Consider the following 20,604-nt stretch of genomic DNA (forward strand, 5'->3'; position numbering starts at 1 on the left):
GAGGGGACTTTTTTTTGGGGGGGTGTCTAGGCCTTGCCAGCTTGTCGGGGAGGCTGGAGGTGTGGGAGGAGGGAGGAGAGGAATAGTTGATTGGTGTGTAAAATGAATGTAAAAATTTTCTTAATAAAAAAAAAAAAAGAAAAGAAAGCCTGGTACAAGTATGGGCCCCGTCATGGGAGCCATGTGTGGAAGTCATGGGTTTTCAAGGAGTGGGTGAGGTGCTTAGATCTGTACATTCAGAACCTGGCTTCATGCTCCAGGATGCTTGTTGGTGTAGCATAGGGAGGCCATTTACAGAAGATTTCCATCTCTACAGAGAAGTGAAGGCGCGAGAGTGGACCCTTAAACTATAAGAAGTGGCTGGTATTAGAAATGGTCAATAAATAACTTGTCACAGTTCATTCAGAAACCTTGTCTAGATGGTTGTAGGAATGCCTTTAACCTTGTAATGCCAGTTTGTCATTTGAGGAGTAATGAGACCAGCATGCTTTCATTAACTTCAGGAATAGGCTGTGTTGAAGTGGATTTAGTATACATTTTTTCATGTGTGTATTGTTACAAGATATGCTCATCAAATGGGAAGGGAGCTCTGCTGTGTGGAAGGAGATCCAGGGGCCTCTGGGGAAAGACCTTTAGGGCCCAGCTTTTAATCTGTAGATTTGGGGGAAGGGGATGTAGTAGAGCCATCCCATTTAGAGCTGACCCCGCCATAGTCTGTTATTTTCTGCATGTTGGCCAGTGTGGGTCCAGACATTAATCACTATCTGCTGTAAAAAGGAGCTTCCCTGATGAGGGTTGAGAGATGTACTAATTTATGAGTATAAAGATAACTTGAGAGGCATTTTATTACTCTGTTCATTTAGCAGAATAATAGTAGTATGTTTTTCCCCAGGGCCTATTACCTGGCTAACTGCAGGTTCTTGGCCCAGTTATTTTCTTGTGGATCAGTCTTTAAATCCGATCAGAAAGTGATTGATTACCCCCATAACATTTGTGCCGCTCCTTCACCAGTGGCATGTCTTGCCAGGGCAGTAATTACTGTAGCTTGCTTACAGGGTTCACAGCTGGGTAAGACTGTTGATTATGTAGCATGCACAGCACCGTCCAGCACTATGAAAGCTAGCCAGTAGGCTGAAGCTTTCCGGTCAGTCCCAGCTTGGTCTATCCACGCCCTGTGTGTGACTCAGTATATCTTTAGTGCTTAGGCCTTTCCATCACCAGTATAACCAAGAGCAATGCAGTGAACTGTAATGTCTTGGGAGCATCAGCTTGAAAAGAAGTAACTCATACCTGGCACATGCTGCCAGACCCCTTCCCACCAGTCCTTGGCCTCTTGAGCTGTGGTTGGAATGAGGAGTCAGCATCGGGCAGAAGAGATGTCACTTTGGTAGGAGCTCCTTGGTTGCTGAGAGGATAAAATGTCCAGTGGCTTGTTTCTCACACCTGTGGCTGGCCCAGGAAGCTGAGGCAAGCTCAGGGCAGCGGGATCCTGGGTACCTTGCTCACTGATGTGGCAGAAAATCCCGAGGTTTGGCCCTTAGCTGCCTCCACTGAGCTGTCTAATTTTCAGAGAGTACATGGAGAAAAGATTGCGTATAGGTGTGTGTCTAACGAAAGGTTCAATTTAGCTTCTTTGTTTCAAGGACAGGATTTGGGATAGTTCATACCCTCCCCTCACACTTAGTTATACAGAGTAATTTCTGACTCATTGGAGTCCCAGCTGTGTACTCAGGATAACAAGTATCTTCAGGAACTTTGTTCTAACCTCTCATCTGCAGGAGAGTTACATCCTATGGTTCTTAGCTGGAGTCTAGCGGCAAGGAGAGACTTGGTTTTGTTTGTATTGTTTCCCCTCTGATCCCTAAGACTGAAGATACAGTGTAACATGGAATCTGGTGCAGATTCCTTAGTCATCAGGAGTTAATGTAAGATGCCAGTGTCTGAGCTTGGATGTGGGCAGTATGGATGCTTCCCGCCAGATAAGGAGGGCTTTCAAAACCATCATGGTAGGGAAGGGGGGGGGGGGGGGGGGGGGGGGGGGGGGGGGGGGGGGCCCTCTGCAATTGCCTTTCCTTGACCTTCTTTGAATTTCTTTTTTATTTGAAAATTTTTTAGTTTTTTTTTTTTTTTAAATAAAAACTCAGTTACTGAAAACACAAAAAAGGTTCTGCTTGTTTAAGTAGAAAGAAGTAGAATATCTTTTTGTTAGACCCCCCCTACACACACACACACACACACACACACACACACACACACACACACAAGCGGGCCTTACTGTGAACATTCATCACCAAGGTAGTAAAAAGGCTGTGATGATACTTTGTGTATTTCACTTGTAACAGTGGCCCACCAGTCAGCCTGGCTCTTTGTCCTAAGGCACCCTTACCTACTGATCCGTTCCCCTGCAGTCTTTTGTAATAGTTTCCATCCATGGGTTCCTGTACAGTATCTGGCAATAGTAGGGCCTCCCACACTGCTGAGTGAGTGAAGGAATGAAGGAAAACTGTAGCTACAGCCTGAGCTGTCCACTGGTGTTGTGGTTAGCTGCAGTGCTTCTTGGGAAGGCTCAGTAATCTCTCCGGACTCTAAGCCTGCTTGAGTCTTCTCACAGCTCAGGCACTGTAAGTTTATCCTGGGAGTATTTGTGTGGGTTCACAGCCGTCTGGCCCTGACTCTGCTGGGTCTCACTTGAAGTGCTTATCTGTAAGGAGAAGGTGTTTATGCTAAAATAGTAATGTAACTTTCTTTCTTCTTTCAGCTTCCTTTGCAGCCCTGTTGCACTGGTAAGATTGTTTTTCTTCAATGATATGTATTATGTAAATGTTTATAACTTACCAAAGCTATCCTCCATGTATTTAAAAGAATAATTTCTATATCATAAAGATGAATGTATCTTATTTATACCACAATACTCTGAAAGATTAATTTAATTGATAAGTCAGGATCAGAATAATAAAACTTTTATATAAAAATATTCATTATTAAAGAGGCTATATTTGATACTGTAATTTGCTTAACATTAATATCGTGTGCATGTTGAGTGTTAGATTGATGTTTTTAATCTTCTGGATGGAGCGTTGTATGAATTTTGTGAACTAGGCAGTTTCTGAATGGTACCCAATGGCACATTCAGTGTGATCTATATTTTTATAGTATATCACTTAAAATATCGTTATAGTTCATTTTAATGTTAAAATCTAATTGGAATGTGTTTTCTTATGGAGAGGAATTTTAGTAGAATTGTAAAAACCTGGTAGAAAACAAATATAAATACAATCGTTTTTGAGTCTTACTGCAAACTGTCTATATAATCTGTAGGCCTTCCCTCTTTGCTTTTGGAGTAATTTTACAGCTGCACACTGTTGACTTTGTTCTTTTAATGTTTCCAGGAGCCACATAACGCACCTTTTTGAAAATGATCGGCATTTTTCTCACCTCTCAACCCTGGAAAGGGAGATGGCTTTCCGCACCGAAATGGTTCGTTTTGTGTGTGTGTGTGTGTGTGTGTGTGTGTGTGTGTGTGTGTGTGTGTGTATAGTATTTCATTGTAGTATTTTGGGACTCTAAATATTTTAAAGTTTTTTAGCATGAAAAGTTTCAACAAGACATTCCCAAGTAAAAGGAGTAGACAGTTCTCCCTACTCATCTTATAGCATCCATGACAGAGAACCCATAGTCATCCATACTTTCTTGCCCATCTCTGTTTAAAGGGAATTACAGTTGCTCTGTGCTAGCACATTCAGAGTTCCTCAGAGGACTTTCTGTCGTTAGCAGTTTCTTAGCATCATCAAATATAGATTGGTGTTTGAATGAACTGATTGGCACTTACCAGCAGCTGTTGTTCTGAACTGTCTGCATTTGTATTGACCTGCTGTATTGCTGAATCCTAGAATCTCTAAATCCCTTTCTGTTTCATTTTTCTGCCATTTATCTATTGAGAAACCAGAACACACACAGACACAGACATACAGACACAGACACAGACACACACAGACACACACAGACACACACACACACACACACACACACGTACGCATGTATGTACGCACGTGTGCACACACGCACATCGTATACATATATGTGTGTGTGTGTGTGTGTGTGTATGTGTGTGTGTGTGTGTGTTTAAGTAGAAATTGTCCACTGTAACTCATGTTCTCACTGTGTTCCTGCTTCCTGGGTTTTTGAAGGCTGATGGAAGATGTGACTCTCTTTCTGTGAGGTACTTCCAGGTGGTGCTGGGCCCTTTTTATTGTAGTGTCCTCACTGAGTCCTTCTCAGAGCCCAGCCATCCTTGTAGTTAACTCATTTTGTTAGAATAGACAAGCTCATTATTTTCCTCCACAGTTAACTTGTAACTCTGTAAAGAATTTTCCTACTTCGTGGCTCCAATTTCTTTCTGAGGTTTACTTCGTGGTGGAAATACAGGAAAAATGATCAATTCTTTTATTTACCATATTTTTTCATAAAAACAAATTGATTGTCACATCTTCTAGTTAGAGTCCGTAGACTGATTGGAACGTATTTTGTAACCTTTGGTGCCTGGAGCTGGCCAGTCTGTTGCAGTTGGCTGTCCTGTCTCTCAGTGTGACCTCACTAGTGTTTCCTTGGTGTCCAGGACTTGTTTACTTTGGGGTGCTGCATGACTGTTTCTACCCAGGGCTGGCAGCAGCCAGTTTTCCAGGGAGCCCCAGTCCTTTTCAGTTGCAGACAGTTAGATACCAGGAGGTCTGTGCTGCTGGTGTTCATTGCTACTTTTTGGTGAGCAGCGTTAGCAAACATTGTTTGTTTACAAAACAGTAAGTCCTGAGTTTATATTAAGATTCTAAAATTAAAGTTTAGGTTTGATCTGTTTTCCTTGATATGTAATTTGTTTTAATATGAGACTTAATTTCAAATTACTTATTTAATAGGATAAAAATGTCAAACTCTTACTAGAAATATAATTATTAAAAAAAAAATCCAGAGTTTTCTGGTAGCTTGTCTGTGCTCCACTTAGAATGCCCAGTAGGGTTACTTGGTGTTCTCTTCCAATTTGTTAAATAATTAAAGCCTTTTCTTTATTTTTGTTACTTAAATATTTAAACTTGTATGTTTTATAATTAAATAAAATGCTATATGTTTCTAAAATGAAACTCACAGAGCAGGGTGGATGAAGTAGTTCTGGGACCTGCCAGAGCAGGGTGGATGCAGCAGTCCCTGGCCCTGCCCGAGCAGGGTGGATGCCGCAGTCCCGGCCCCTACCTGACAATGTCCATCCGGTTGGCTGGAAACAGTGGGGATCTGTCTTTGTCAGTTCTGGAGTCTGGAAAGGAGTTCAGCAAGGCGGGCTTCTCCCTGAGGCCGGCTGGGGTTTCTAGGCGTGTGCTGCATCACTCCTCCATGGCCTTCATCCTTCATGTCTGCCTTTCCATGCCTTAAGGCTCTGCTCAGTTTAGAGTCACCTGATCTGCTTTGTCTTTGCTGCAACTTGATTACACCATTAAGGACCCTATTTCCAAAGGAGGTCATGGTCACCTGTTCTGTCCTACAAGAAAGTTTTAGAGACCTTGATAACTTATATAGTAGGAAATGTAAGTTTAGAAAGGATTATGTGTGAACTAGTGCAAGGCAGAATCAACTTCCCCCTCTCGAGACACTGGGTAGTGGGGACGTCACCTTCTGTGTTCAGAGCTTGGCAGTTGCCGCTTCTCTGCTGAAACTGCAGAGAAGGTGGCGTTTGTACTCTGCCCATCCACATCCCTTACGATGCCCCTCAGACTCTTGCCTAAGCCTCATGGACTGTTAGGGGGTTCATTTTAGTTTAATTTATTTATGTTGAGGAGGAGTCTCATGTATCCCTGGCTGGCTCAAACTTCGTAGCTGAGGATGTCCCTCCTGCCCTCATTTATGGGATTGCAGTGTTAGGTGTATGGAGTGGTGGGCATCAAACCCAGAGCCTCCTGCATGATGGGCAGGCACTCGACCAAGTGAACATCTTCCGCCCCACCTCTTCATTTTTGTCTCGTGTGTTAGTTCACCCTTGTTAGAAATCTTTTCAAAGTAGCATGTTATACAAAATGTCCCCATTTCCCTCAAAATACAACCCCCCAAACCCCCACTCTGCCCCCCACCCCAGTGCCAGCTCATTTGTTGAGTTGCTGTGGGGGAAATGATCTGTAAAAATACTGTTTAATAGGAATATGTATAATGTGCTGTCTTTTTAAAAAATCATTTGGATGTTTGAATGTAAATCTGGAGGAAGTAAGATTGATATCATTTTGTGTATTCAATAGACTTTTTATACATGTCATGTGCTGAATTACATATATATATATTAAATTATGAAACTATTTTTTCCACATAATTATTTTAATTAAGATGAAATTCTTCTAAAATATTTTTTACAACCTAAGAATTTATAAGTGACTAGAAGCCTGTGAAATTAATTGTGACTATTACCTGCTTGAGTGCTCAGTTTTCAAAAGCAGTGTATTTTAAATATTTGTAATCTAAGGAGATGAATAACTGCACTTTTTGTTGTAACTGGAGCGAATCCTTCTTTCAGGGGCTGTATTATTCTTACTTCAAGACTATTGTAGAAGCACCCTCATTTTTGAATGGAGTGTGGATGATAATGAATGACAAGCTAACTGAGTACCCACTTGTCATTAACACGTTAAAAAGGTTCAATCTTTACCCGGAGGTAAGTTGTTACTTTTTCAGTTGTGATTTTTCATTAAAAAATGCCTTTAAAAATTAAATGTGATTCTAATGCTTAAGTTCTGATTCACCATACTAAGTTTTATTTCACTTTTTAATAAAAAATATGCACCGTGGGGAAGGAGTTTATTGGGGGGTTTTGAATCTTTGGGAGCTATAATTGTGATTGCATTATTGGAAAGTGAGGGACTGTCTACATTTGGTGAGTTCTTGTCATGTGCCATTTACCAGATAACATCCTTCCTCTGTAGGGTCACATCCTTCCTTCCCTGTGTAGGGTCACATCCTTCCTGTGTAGGGTCACATCCTTCCCTGTGTAGGGTCACATCCTTCCTTCCCTGTGTAGGGTCACATCCTTCCTTCCCTGTGTAGGGTCACATCCCTTCCTTTCCCTGTGTAGGGTCACATCCCTTCCTTTCCCTCTGTAGGGTCACATCCTTCCCTGTGTAGGGTCACATCCCTTCCTTTCCCTCTGTAGGGTCACATCCTTCCCTCTGTAGGGTCACATCCCTTCCTCTGTAGGGTCACATCCCTTCCTCTGTAGGGTCACATCCCTTTCTGTGTAGGGTCACATCCTTCCCTCTGTAGGGTCACATCCTTCCTTCCCTCTGTAGGGTCACATCCCTTTCTCTGTAGGGTTCTTCTTTTAATTGAGAGCATTTTCTTGGGCAGGGCTAGGAGGAAGGTGGGCTCACCCAGCAGCAAGGAAGGAGGACTGTGATATTGGTAACATTTTTGGACTTTCATTGCCCGTTCTGCCTTCATTGGACATACTTCTTAAGCACCTTGTGGACCCTGGGCTAAGAAGCCACTTCCCTTGTGACTTGAAATCAGGATGTCTTGTAAAGACCATGTCTTCCTTTTACCTGCTTAGCACGTGGTACACAATGCTGGCCTGATGGCTGGGCTGTCTGCCTAGGTCTCTGCTCCGCAGCTGTTCTTAGTGGGTCTGCAGTCTTTTTTTCTACTGAGAGGACTTCACTTCTGGATCAATGACTTGGTTGATTATTGAGTAATCATCATGCCTGCCCTCCACAGTTCAGTGTTTTCCCACAAAGTACTACTTTGAGTATTTTCTGTGACTGTATGCAAGTAGACTTTATAAAAATGGGATTACAAGGTGTGTGCAATCTTTTTATGTGTGCATTTTGTCTTTGGGGATATTTATAGTCACCTCTCTGCCACCCCTCTTCCATTGTATCATTTTTAATGGCTGTTTGAGTGATCTACTATTGTCTCCTTTAGCCCATTTTTATGGACATTTTAACTTTTCAAACTTCTGAATATTATAGGTAAAGCTGCAGCAAATGTCCATGAATCTAAATCTTAATCACACACAGCTGCCTTTTTAGGTTCTACTGCTTTGGTTTAACACTACAAGCAAAGGGAACCTGGGGAGGAAAGGGTTTGTGTGGCTTATCTAATGGCCATAGTCCATTGAGAAAAGCCAAAGTAGGAATTCGAGGCAGGAACAGAAGAAGAGACCATGAGAGAATGTGCTTACTGGCTTGCTCCCCATGACCTGCCCAGGAGTGGCACCACCTATGTGGCTGGGCCCTCCCATATCAATCATTGATCAAGAAAATGCCCCCCAGACTTGCTGACAGGCCAGTCTTTTGGAGGCATTTCCTCAATTAAGAATCGTTCTTCCAAGATATGTCTAGATTTGTGTCAAATTGACAGAAAGCACCAGCAAAACATTTATTCATGGTTTTTAAAACTATAATTTGTGGATATAGCCCTCCAGTTCAGGAGAATATGTCTTGTAATGATTTGGAGGCCGTATTGCCTAAAGGCCTTCCACATAGGTTGTAGGGATTGAATTCCTGCCAACAGCAGTTTTGGAAATGTTGATTTGCATCCATGCTGATTTTGATAGACAAGGAAATTATAACTACTTGATGTATTTTATTCATTCATGTATATGTATGCATTTTGGTGCTATGTAACTATCCATTTCTATTTCAAAAAAGAATTAATGTTCATGCCTTCTTGTCTGTTTCTTTTGGGTTTCTTAAAGACTTTTTTAATACATAAGATGTTATTATGACATAATAATAAAATATTTTTCTTTTTAAGCTATGGATACATATTTTTCTATGCAACATCTTATGACCTTGAATCTTTTAACTTACTACTTTTAAAAATGCATGTAAAATATTTATTATTTATATTTCTATTTTTAACTTATGTGGGATTTGTGTTGGTAGGTTTGTAGAATAAGATTGTTTTTCATACTGGTCTTCTATATAACTTAACACTGATGAGAGGCCCATTTTCTCCCCACTGATTTCAAGTAGTGTACATATAGATGACCTGTCCCCTGTGTCTGAATTTGGTGCTCAGTATTGCCTCATTTGAGGTCCTGAAAGTGGACTCTGAACTGGAGATTTGCTTGCCGCAAGTGTGTTAGGGAGTGAGTGCCCTTGGGTTCACCCCTGAACCAGGCTGATGGAGCAGAAGGAGTTATAAACAGGATTGAGCTGTGATAGAGCCTCATCAGAAGCCCCAGGAAACCTTGTGGGCTCGCTGGCGGGGATACCTTTGCAGTTGGGCTCCCTTTGACAAAGGTCCCTGGACCAGCATCAGCTCGGTGGAGTCTGTTGTAGGATGCAGTCTTCCTTGTGTGACCTTGGGCACGGTACTTTCTTCAGCCCAGAGCAGTTCCTTAGAGTTGACAGCTGTCAGCAGCCAACCATCTGGGCAGCTGCTGGGGCTGGGAGTGCCTCTGCCTGGAAGGCAGATCAGCTTGTGTCCACCGCCTCCACTATTCCATGGCTCCATCTGGGGACGCCTCTGCCGGTGCCATGCTGCTTCAGTTATTTTCAGTGGTAGACTTTATGCTCATTAGGATTTTCCCCTTTGATTCTTCCTTTTACTTTTCTAGAATAATTTGAGGTACTGAGGTTTGGAGTAGGATTGTTTTATCTTTATGAATTACTTTGAGATGTGAATTTACATCTTGAAAAATCAGACATAGTATATATATATTTGTTTAGGCCTTTTATGTTCCTTGGTAGAATTTTATATGTTTTAAAAAGGTAAATCTTGCAAGTTTCTTATTTTATTTTTTCTTCCCTGTGTGTCAGCAGTCAAAGACTTGTGAAGAGTCTGTGTGGGAGAGGCTGGGCCTCCTGTGACTAGACAGAGAAGGAGCCAAACAGCTGAAGCATAAAAAGAAAGTTTGACAATTATAAAAATCTCTAAAACACATTTAGTCATGAAAACTAGTTCTTATGATATCTTTATTTTCTTTGAAAAGGTGATCTTAGCCAGCTGGTACCGCATTTATACCAAAATAATGGATTTGATTGGTATACAGACCAAGATATGCTGGACAGTTACCCGAGGAGAAGGACTCAGTCCAATTGAAAGCTGCGAGGGTGAGTTCCAGTCATGTTGTCTAGTTGTCTGTTGAAACGTAATACCCTTTGATCTTAGTGGGGAAATAACAACCATTTCATTGTAGCTCTTGGATTCTTCAAGTCACACATTTGGGCAGGCTGGTTCGCTTCCATGGTAACAGGGTAATCACATGGCTGGAAGAAGTGGGCTGAACCGGAAGCTGTTTTAGTCACATTCGGCCCTTGGGCTGGGGTGGTTCAGGGATCACCTGGGATGTTACATGCCACCTTTCTGTGGACTTCGAGCTTTTTCATAGCAAGGTACTTGCCACAGCGTAGCAATGCTCTTCCCGAGGTAACATCACTGTGGCTGCTGATGCCCTCTTCCAGAGGCTATGGTGCTGCCTCTGCCTTATTCTCCTGCCACCTAACCCAACCCAGCTCACCCACCCGCCACCTCCTTAGCCAGTGCATCAACAGGTTTGCAGCCCTGTTTCAGAGCAGCGTATCTGTAATAGTCTCCTCCTCATTATTCTGCACTCCTGTCCTGTTTTCGTATGGGAACCAAGGAAACCATTTATCTGGCAACCGTTTCACAGTGAGCACAGTTTAATGTAAATCGCTAGACTCATAACATAATTTGTGGCTAGAACATATGTTTTGTTTATTTTTAAAGGATTGGGAGATCCTGCTTGCTTTTATGTTGCTGTAATTTTTATGTTAAATGGACTAATGATGGCATTATTCTTCATCTATGGCACATATTTGAGGTAAGGATATTTCAATATGTGTTTATAAAATATTTCATAATAAAAAGCTTTTAGTTAATAATTATTGATAACTTATTGCTCAGTTTTAATAGTGTTCCTAAAATGTCTATTTGTGATTATAATAGGATTTCTTATTTATCTGATTTCACTGTTAGTATGACAATCACATTTCAGATAGTTTTAGAGGCTTCAATAGAGTGTGGTGGGCATATATGTTAAATGCTAAGATTCATAGGCATGTGATCATATGTAATAGGCATCATTTTCATAAAGCATTAGAAAGCACCACCTATATCAAATGATAATAGCGGCCTCTGCTTTGCTGGTGTTAAAGCAGAAGTGTGCTCTGCACAATTCTGTTTCCTGTCTATCTGTCCTCGCAGTCAGACAGTGTTCCTGCAGCTTAAATAACGATAGTGCTTAAAGGTTTTGTGTTTGCATTTCCCTTTTCAGTTTGATAATATATTGCAATGTGTGTCTCTGTTTGTCTGAACTATTGTATTTCATTTGTGTGTGTGCATATCTGTGGGTGCACATGTATGTAGGGGTGCACATGCATGTGTGTGGATGTCAGAGGAAGATGTTGGATGCCATTTCTTAGGCACTGCCAAACTTTGGAGACTAAGTTCCTTGCCGGAACTTACCAGGTAGGTGAGGCTAGCTGACTGTGAAGCCCCGGGAATCCACCTGTCTCCTCCTCCAGAGAGCCAGGATTACATGCTACGATTATCCATCTTCTTTCATGGGTTCTGGTGATTGAACTCAGGTCCTCATGTTCGCAAGGCGAGCACTTTATGACGAGCCGTCTCCTCAGCCACTTGATCTTGTATGACCTTGAAAAAATCTTAGATGTTTCTTCCTACTGCTTGCTGACTGTCTGTAGTGCAGAACTGCGTGCATACAAATACGATTTTCACTTGGGTTGGTGGAAAAGGCTTGGGGTCCCTTACTGTCCTGTTACCTTCTTTGCATTTTCAGTTACAACTGCTTGAAGACCTGTTTTTAGCTCAGTGTTTGAGTATATAGAAGTTACTTGCCGGGCGGTGGTGGCGCATGCCTTTAATCCCAGCACTCGGGAGGCAGAGGCTGGCGGATCTCTGTGAGTTCGAGGCCAGCCCGGTCTACCAAGTGAGTTCCAGGAAAGGCGCAAAGCTACACAGAGAAACCCTGTCTCGATAAACAAAACAAAACAAAACAAAACAAAAAGTTACTTGATAAATACTTATCAAATGAAGAAGCAACAAGATCAGTTTAAAGGTATTTACATATCCCTTTAAAACACAGACACCGTGACCGTCCTTAGGAGACTAGATCTGAGTAAGCTAAGCGCACTTGGTGTTCCTGCTAGGCCGCACAGTCAGTTCTATGGCTTTTGTCGTCAGGAGCCTTTCTCCCTTTGTAAGAGTCAACGTTCACACTGATTTCTTCCCATGCTTGCTGGAACTGCTGTACGCCAGGTTCTGGCACTAGTGCCACTTGCCCTGGACAACTTCCTTAATCTTTAGCCCTAACCTTTTGTGATAAACAAACACTCTTCTCCATATATGGGCAATCGTGTGCACTTGTTCAGTCAACACCTAAGGTACATGCTGGGTAGCTTTTTTCTTAAGACTGTGGGCTGTGACAAAATGGGAACAGGCAGGGAGGGAGATGAGGATTGGGGCATAATGTGTATCAGTGGAGCAAAGTCTAGAATGCCGAGGTAGAAGAAGTTTGTTCTGATTAAAGGGGCACTTTAGCCCAACCCTGAAGAATAAGAGGATTCGAACAGGTGGAAGTAACAGGAAAACACCCCCAGGTTAGGCAGAAATAGGGCATGTAAGATGTGGAAGCAGACAGCGAGGTGACAGTTCTACCTGAGGGTTCATGTTCTCGAGGGGCTAGGGGGCACCACAAGTTACAGCCGTGGGTGGGCTGGATGATGAAGGTCTTAGTGGGAGGCTGGTTTCAAACTTATTCCAAAGTGAATGGAGTAACTTTGAAGTGTCACAAGCAGTGGGCCATGATTCAAGCTGAGCTGTGTGATCTTAGATGATCCCTACCTGCCATCTTCCCCAGAGGCACACAGTGAACCCCAGCACAGCATCACACTACAGAGCATAACCTATAGGAAGCTTTGAAATCAGTTTTGTAGGTTGGTACTTCATTTTTTTTTTCCCCCAGAGAAGAATATTTTAGGGACTGGGAAAACAGCTCAGTTGGCACAGTGCTTGCTTTTCAAACATGGAGACCTGGGTTTTCACCAGAACCCACACGTATTAGTCATTTTTCTGTTGCTGGTACAAAACACCATGATAAGGCAAGCTATGGAAGAAAGAGTTGACTTTGGCTTATGATTCTAGAGGGCTAAGGGTCTATCCTGGCATGGAGGCATGGTAGCAAATGGTGGGCAGGGCATGAGCAGGAAGCTGAGAGGACAAACTGGAAGTGGGGTGTGAGGCAAAGGTATAAATTCTCAAAGCCCACCTCTAATTCCTCCAGCAAGGCTTTATGATCCCCACACAGTGCCACCACCTGGGGTCCAAGTTCTCAAAGGCCCAAGCCTCTGGGGACATTCTTATCCAAACCACTCTGCCTTTAGGAAACAAAAAGACATGCAGGCAGCTACATCCTAGCACTGGAATGTGGGGAGGCTGAGACAAGTGGATCCTGATGGCCCTTGGCCAGCCAGCTTAGCATCCTCAGCAGTTTCCAGGCTGGTGAGAGACAGGTAAAGAGAAGCAGAAATACCACGACCCCCAGAGGCATGGTAAGCCACCTTCTCCAAAGGCAAGGTTAACTTTGAAATGGAGGAGGGTCTCTGTCACTGTGCTCTAAAGCCTGCTGTTAGGTGAGATGGAGTGGAGTTTCTAGGATGTTTCGTGTCTGCCTTCTCAGGTCTGTGCAGCTTAAAGGTTAATTCCCAGCTTGGCGTATGGGCATCTGGGGTGACAGGCAACGTGAGGTCTACGTTGTGGTTCCACAAACCACAAAGACAGCTGGAAGATGAACATGTACTGGTAATGCAGGCTGTGGTGGAGAATCAAGCTTGGGCGGTACAGAAGAAGTCAAAAGCAGCAAAGCAGGCCGAGCTGAAGCAAGCTGCAGGCCTTGACCCTGGGAGAAGAACAGACCACTGTTCAGACAGATTCAGACAGATTTGGACCCTCTGAATCTAAATTGCTCCCTCACTACCACCTAAAACTGTAATGTAGACATTTGGAGGACTGCAGCTACAGATAGAGAAAGCATTACAGCATAACCCAGCACACCCAGACACAAATATAATATGCTTAGGTTTACTGACACCATTAAAGATGGGATAGTCTAGCATCTACTTTAAACCTGTGTGTGTGTGTGTCTGTGTGTGTGTGTGTGTGTGTGTGTGTGTGTGTGTAAGTGTAAATTCCTTTCTGCAATTTGAAATCCAATGTGCCTTAGAACATAGACTAGAAAGTTCCTCTGTGCATCCCTCCCGTCCCCCATCATTTTTAGTCCTGCCCAAAGGTATCTCTGAATACCTTTGGGTATTGATAGATGGGAAAACCAGCCCAGTTTCTCTGCTCACAGTCTCTATTTAACGCCACCCACACAAAAACTTCTTTGACAAGTCTCCTGTTCACGTGTGCTTTGGCTGGATGGCTGTAAAAGTTCGATGTCCTCGTTCTTGACTCGGTCAGTTTGTCAGAGCTTCTGGTTAAACTCAGGAAACACGTGCCTGTGCTGCTGGGCTGCTATAAAGCCAATTACAAAGGACGGGATGGAGAGACGTGGGGGAGGCATGTGGAAAGCACAGGGCCTCCTTGCTCTCTGATTGTACCACTTTTCATGAACCTTCTTCCTCTGCTTGGCCATTTGGAAGTTTTCTAAACTTCATCTTTTTGTCATTTTGTGGAAGCATTGTCGTGTAGGGAAGATTGAGTGACAGCCGTCAACTTGACCTCAACTTGACCTTTAACCACTTTCCCATGCCTGGGTTTTGGTGGTTGTTAATGAAAACTCCTAAACCCTCAACTCGGCCTTCACTTCCTGTAGCCAGTCCCCGTCCCCAAGCTGTCAGTGAAAAAGGAACCTGTCACTTTGGAGAGTGCAAAGATTTCAGTGTCACGGCATCCTCAACTCCAAGGTCTTCTGCACTTGCCATCCCCACAGAGTTTGGAGCTCTTAGCTTAGTGGCCCAGAGGATGACCCTGGAGTGTGAGACAGGGTCTCACTGGCCTAGGACGTGCTAGTGAGGCGAGGCTGGCTGGTCTAGGGGTCAGCCTGTCTTTGCTTGCCCAGCACTGGCATTACAAGTATAAAGCACCATGCTCAGTTGCGGGCTCTGAGGACAGAGCTCGCTCCTCCTGCTCCAAGTGCTTTTCCAATTAAACCACTCAAGCTGTCTCTGGCTGCTGATTGTACTTCTAAGTGTTGGTGTTAACCGCCACGAAGTACTTTCAGAGTTAACTATGTTTACAGTTTGCTAATGTTTTCTTATTTGAAGGTTAGTTTAATTACTTTTCTAATATTTTGACTGGGATAAAGGTACAGAGTTTTTAAAATCTGAGTTAAGAATAAAGAGGATGCTATAAAAAGTTGTCATAGGAATTTGTCAATATGAATTGTGTTAGGTAGAGAGAAGTAAAATTTAGATTTTTGTCTAACCAACGAAAAATTTGCAGGACAGACTAAGTATATGATACTTTTTCAAATGTACGTTTGTTTTTAAAATAACATGACAATGCAGATATATATTTTCAGAAGCCAGATGACTATTGCTTTTCCTCAGAAGTGGAAGTAGAAGGGAAATAGAAAACAGTGATTGGGGCTGGCTCCCAAATTTGACTTAAGGAGACAAATGAGATATATTTTCCACCATAGCCTATTCACAGTGTAGTCCTTTTCCTGGAAGTCTCAGTATTGCAGTATTTCTCCTAAACACCCCCTTCTAATTACTCTTCAGGCTGTATTGTTAGTTCATGTTCAGTAGGGATCTTGGTATTTCCCCGCTCTAGATTCACAGTACCAGGAGACCATATCTAAGGATAGAGTTTCCTCCATAGTATCGTTTTGGGGAAAATTCATACATGCCCAAGGCATGAACTTCTTTGATTGGTAACTACCAAAAGTATTTGTTGTTGGATTCCAGAGCAGATATCAAGCAGGCAAACAGTTCTTGACAGTGTAGCATGGCTTCACAGTCCTGTGGTTTGGAGTTAACGCTGGTCATTGTGCACTGAAAAGCAGTTGGCCAGTTTATTGTGGAATTACTATCTCCTCTGCAGTGATGCGCTGGTAGATGTTTTACAACTGGCAGTCTGGAAAAATACACAGACACACATAAAATTCATTAAAACTCACCAATGGAAGACATGTACCAATTACAGCATTATTCAGGCAAAGATTTGTTTTCTTTTTGGAATTACTGTGTCAGAAATGCTCTGACTGGTACAAACAAAAGATGGGGTGCAGTGCTGAGACAGAGGCTTAGGAGGTGAAAGGCAGGACTCAAGGGTATTTGGGCCTGACAGCTGAAGATGAGACTTTGAAAGCCCTGTAAACAGGAGGGCATTGATGATCGCTTTCCATTGCTCTCAAGCCAAAGGTTCAGCTTGCAAAGACATTTGTTCTGCTCACAGCTATGGAGGTTCCACCCATGGCAGAGTGGCCACATATAAAAGGCATGGTGGAAGTGGATTATTCTTTATCATATAAGCCTTACTAGAACTTACCACCTTAGGAAGTATTTGTCCAGTGGCATCCATTCTGCATTGGTTCCCATTCTCTCCACATAGTCTGATCATTACTGAGGACTACTTTCAATTGAAGAAACCCATCTTATACTGTGTACCGACTCTTTGTGGTGGTAAGCTATGGTGCCTATGAGACAGTTTAGGCCTATGGTGCCTCTATGAGACAGGTGAGCAGGTTCTTCAGATGAAGCTGGGGTTTCGATAATAGGAAGTAATTTTTCTAAGATCTCCTGAGAGCTATTCTGTTGCAGTGTTGGGATTTGAGTGCAGACAGGGCTTCAGAATGTGTGTTCCACAGTCTTTGTGTAAGCACATTTTAAACATTCTTTCTGCAGAAGTTAAATTGTCTATAGCTTAATTTATTATTTACACATTCTGAGTAATGAAAGAAAAATAACTATCTATTTGATTTTCAAGGAGAGTGGTATTTTATTTTTAAAAAGCTTCACTTAAAGTACTTCAAAGATGAACGGCACACAGAAGGATCTAGACTTTCTGTTTGTTCCCCTACCACCCTTCATAGTTCATTTCCTAAGGTCTCCACAGTCCCAGGACTTTGTGTTCTTACGTCAAGACTTGTACATACCTTTCTGTTTCCATCTGACACCTGTAAGTTGACTGTTTTCAATATTGCCATTTATTGGCATCTATGTTTGCTGTTTCTACACTGTCATGCAGGGGATTTTTATAATCACTTGAGTGGTTTTCTCATTGATTTCTTCTTCTTGGAATCACTATATTGGCTTTTTAACTACAGCAAAAATTGGGGAAAAAAAGGTGACATGCTGTACGCCAGCATCTCTTGACCTGTGGGTCATGACTATTGGAAAACACTTATGTCTCATGGTCTTAGGAACTGAGACACTGCTCAGTAGCAAAATTACAGTTGTGAGGTAGTAATGACAATAAAGCTGTGGTTGAGGGTTCCTAAGGCCATCGGAAATACACATTCTCTAGTGGTTATGGCCAACAGGTTGAGACCTGCTGCTGTATGCAGTGCTTCTGTGGTTCTACAGGTCCCTTGTGACTGTACCTGCCCTGGGTTCATTCTCCCTTTATCACCCAGCTTATGACTCCATAATTTTCCATGATATGGCAATTTGTGTTTGCCTCAATCTATTTTAGGGATAGTTTCTCTCCTAATGGTTTTAAGCCAAAATTAGTCAACATTACTATTTGGGGATATTGGTAGATAGGAATATCTATTTTGATACCATCTGGGGGTATTTTCATGGTTTTGTTCCTCATAGTCATTTGCATGACAAATACCAATTGGCATCCAAATCAGTGTGTCTGTGAAGAACTGACCCGGGTGGATGAATAGCCGGCAATGTAGTCATTACACATTGAGATTCACTGACCTGACCAGAAAGATTTCGGATTTGGCACTTTTTAATTTGGAACATTTGCATAAATGTATAATGTCGTACCTTGGAATGACATCAAAATCTAAAAGTGGATTTCATTGTATTAATAATTGCATATTAATTTGGTTTCCCTGGTTTTCTGTATTCTGGTTACTCCTCTTCAATTTTACAACTGAACTATAAGTTCATATTTTTCACTCTTTATTTCAACCCCTCCGCCCCCACCCAGCCCCCTTTGTTTCTCTTCTGGAACTCCTCCTCCTCTTCTGCTGCTGCTGCTGCTGCCATCTAGACGGACCTTTTCTAGGCTGCCCACAGGGCCGATCCCCAGGCCTCTGTCCCTACCATTCTGAGAATTCTTCCCTCTGGGTTTGTCTTCACCTGGAATTCTGTAGTGGTCTCTTTCTTATGTGTTCCTTTATTTTTGAGAATCACTTTTTCAGGTAGTTCTGAAACATCGAGAAAACTTAGAGATCATTTTAAAATACATATATCTTGCAGATTTGAACACTTCTTGATTTACTTTATTTTTCTCTTGCTGTTTGCCTTGTTACAGAATCCTATTCTTCCTTAGGCATTGAAGTTTGTTTTGCTGTCTTTCTAGCCTCATTGTGTAATACTGTTTCTGGGAAGGTATGAACAATCATCTGTCTGCTCTGCTGGTAGGGACCTGACAGGCTAACCCAGAGGTATCAACAAATCCAATTTGGTAAATCAGGGCGTTTTATTGGGATTTCTTACAGGAGTATGGGTGAGGGGTCACTTAAAGGAGTAGAAATGACTCAAAGACAGATGCATTGCCACAGCCCACCCCAGCACAGGTGACAGCACACAAAGCTGGGAACTTGGAGCTCACTGCACAGTCTGCAGGCACAGTCACAGTCTGCAGGCAGCTCTTTATGTTGGAGAGTGACCTTCCCAGGTCACTCAGCTGATCTGTGCTCCTTCCAGGCAGCTTATCTGAACTGCCTTTTTGGGGAGCTAAGTTTGTGTCTCAGCAGTCCTTACATTTATATATGTTTGGGGAGGTGGGGACCTGATGAATCTGGTCAGTTTCAGGGACTTCCTGAGGTCTTTCAGTTGTTTACTTTCTGGGCTCAATGAGCTTCCCTGCAGGATGAAGCTTCCTTCCAAGATGGAGGTTTTATCTCTCAGGGAATTGCCTCACAGCAGGGATGCCTGCCATCAGTCCCTCTGACTGGTTCCCCCCCCCCAATATGTTCCCATGCATCCATCTTTTTACCTTTATTGTCCAGAAAGTCTTAATGTAGCAGATGAGAGTTCATTCTGTCTGTGGGAACTCTGGACTCTGCATCTTGGACAAATACTGTTTTCATTTGGATGAATATTTTGTCTAGTGGTGTTTCTAAGATGACTTTCTTACCCACTGTTTTCTCCATTTTTCTCAAAGTCCAGTTGTTTGGATATTAGAATTTTTTAAATTAAAAATTTAGGGTTTTCCTCCCTCATTTTCTCTGTTAGGCTTTCTGTCCCTCAGTAAAATTTCAACTTTTTAAAGAATCTGAGTTCGAATTTTCTTCTGGCTCTGTGAGTGTGTGCGCGCCTGTTGTTTCTTAGGTCTAGTCTCCCCCTTTAATTGTAGTTTGCTTTCACACTGAGAGTGACCCCAGTGTGGTGACCCTTAGTGCAGACAGTTCCATTTTAGAATTAGAGTTTTTAGAACCTGAGGTGACAGTGTTTAAGGGAGTCAGACTTTGAGACTAGCAGCCTCGTGAGGCTGGGAAGCTTTCTGTGGAGGAGACCCAGACTCCTTTTATCTGTACATCTTCCCTTATCGGCCCCAGCAGCCTCTACATATGGAGAGAAAGGGGAAAGGAGGAACTTCATTTTTAACCATTTCCTCCTGAGTGTTGTTCTATTAACTTGGCCTATGGAAGTGATACCTGCGTAGTGCTACCCACCCCAGGGAACAGTGATGGAGGAGGGCTGAGTGGATACATGCTCACCCAGGAACTCTCCTATTCCTCTTTTGCCTTCATGTCTTGTACTAAGCTAGCTTTGTGAGAACTGACAGTCTTTTTTTCATGCATTTCTGTCCATTTCTTATCTGCTGAACAAGGTCTCTGGCCACTCTGATCTGTCCCTATTGCTTTCCTCCTCTTAAGGAATATTCATTTTCTTGTGTCTCAGCTCTCCATTGCTTCTTCGTTTTGTAGATGTAATTAGCAGAAAATGCTCTTTCTTGGACTCTGACCCCCGAGTCAGAGCACAGTGTATTCATCTCCAGTCCTTCTGTTAACTTCTCTGGTCACTGCAGGTCAGAGCAGCCCACTTGGTGGCAGAGAAACTTTTAAAATGTGATTTTATTTCGAGATGTGTTACTGAAGGCCCGAGGCCCCAGATCATTCATCTATATATTGCCAATTTGATTTTATGTCCCTCTTTACCTCTGAAATGAATATTCATTACAATCTCCCCACAATCCAATCCCAGGTACTGATCAAAAAATCTATTCTTTTGAAGCTCTTGGTAGAATAAAATATTTCTTTTATTATCTATTTCTTATTTTTCCACTGGTTCCTGTCTATTTTAAGGAAAAGTTAAATTTCTCATGAGAATATATTTACCCAGTTTTATGTGACAATTTCTAATTCTTACCTTAAAACAGGCATTTATTGCTTATCCAGGCAGGATTTGGTAAAATGTGTCTTAAATAGGTTGCGTATTGTACCATCTGAAACCCGGCCAG

General features: G+C 42.5%; 1 protein-coding gene across 2 annotated transcripts in view; it reads left to right on the top strand.

Moving 5' to 3' along the window:
* The window catches only part of Dpy19l1 (dpy-19 like C-mannosyltransferase 1), a 96,969-nt gene that overhangs the window by 14,199 nt on the left and 62,166 nt on the right, over positions 1-20,604 (top strand). For both annotated transcript variants that reach the window (XM_028872564.2, XM_028872565.2), the window contains exons 2-6: positions 2,759-2,783; positions 3,390-3,477; positions 6,545-6,682; positions 9,962-10,082; positions 10,720-10,813. In XM_028872564.2, the coding sequence (XP_028728397.1) occupies positions 2,759-2,783; positions 3,390-3,477; positions 6,545-6,682; positions 9,962-10,082; positions 10,720-10,813 (466 nt within the window). The remainder of the gene's footprint in view (positions 1-2,758; positions 2,784-3,389; positions 3,478-6,544; positions 6,683-9,961; positions 10,083-10,719; positions 10,814-20,604) is intronic.

The sequence above is a fragment of the Peromyscus leucopus genome, chromosome 7 (assembly GCF_004664715.2).
Source record: "Peromyscus leucopus breed LL Stock chromosome 7, UCI_PerLeu_2.1, whole genome shotgun sequence".
In the NCBI taxonomy this organism is placed as follows: domain Eukaryota; kingdom Metazoa; phylum Chordata; class Mammalia; order Rodentia; family Cricetidae; genus Peromyscus; species Peromyscus leucopus.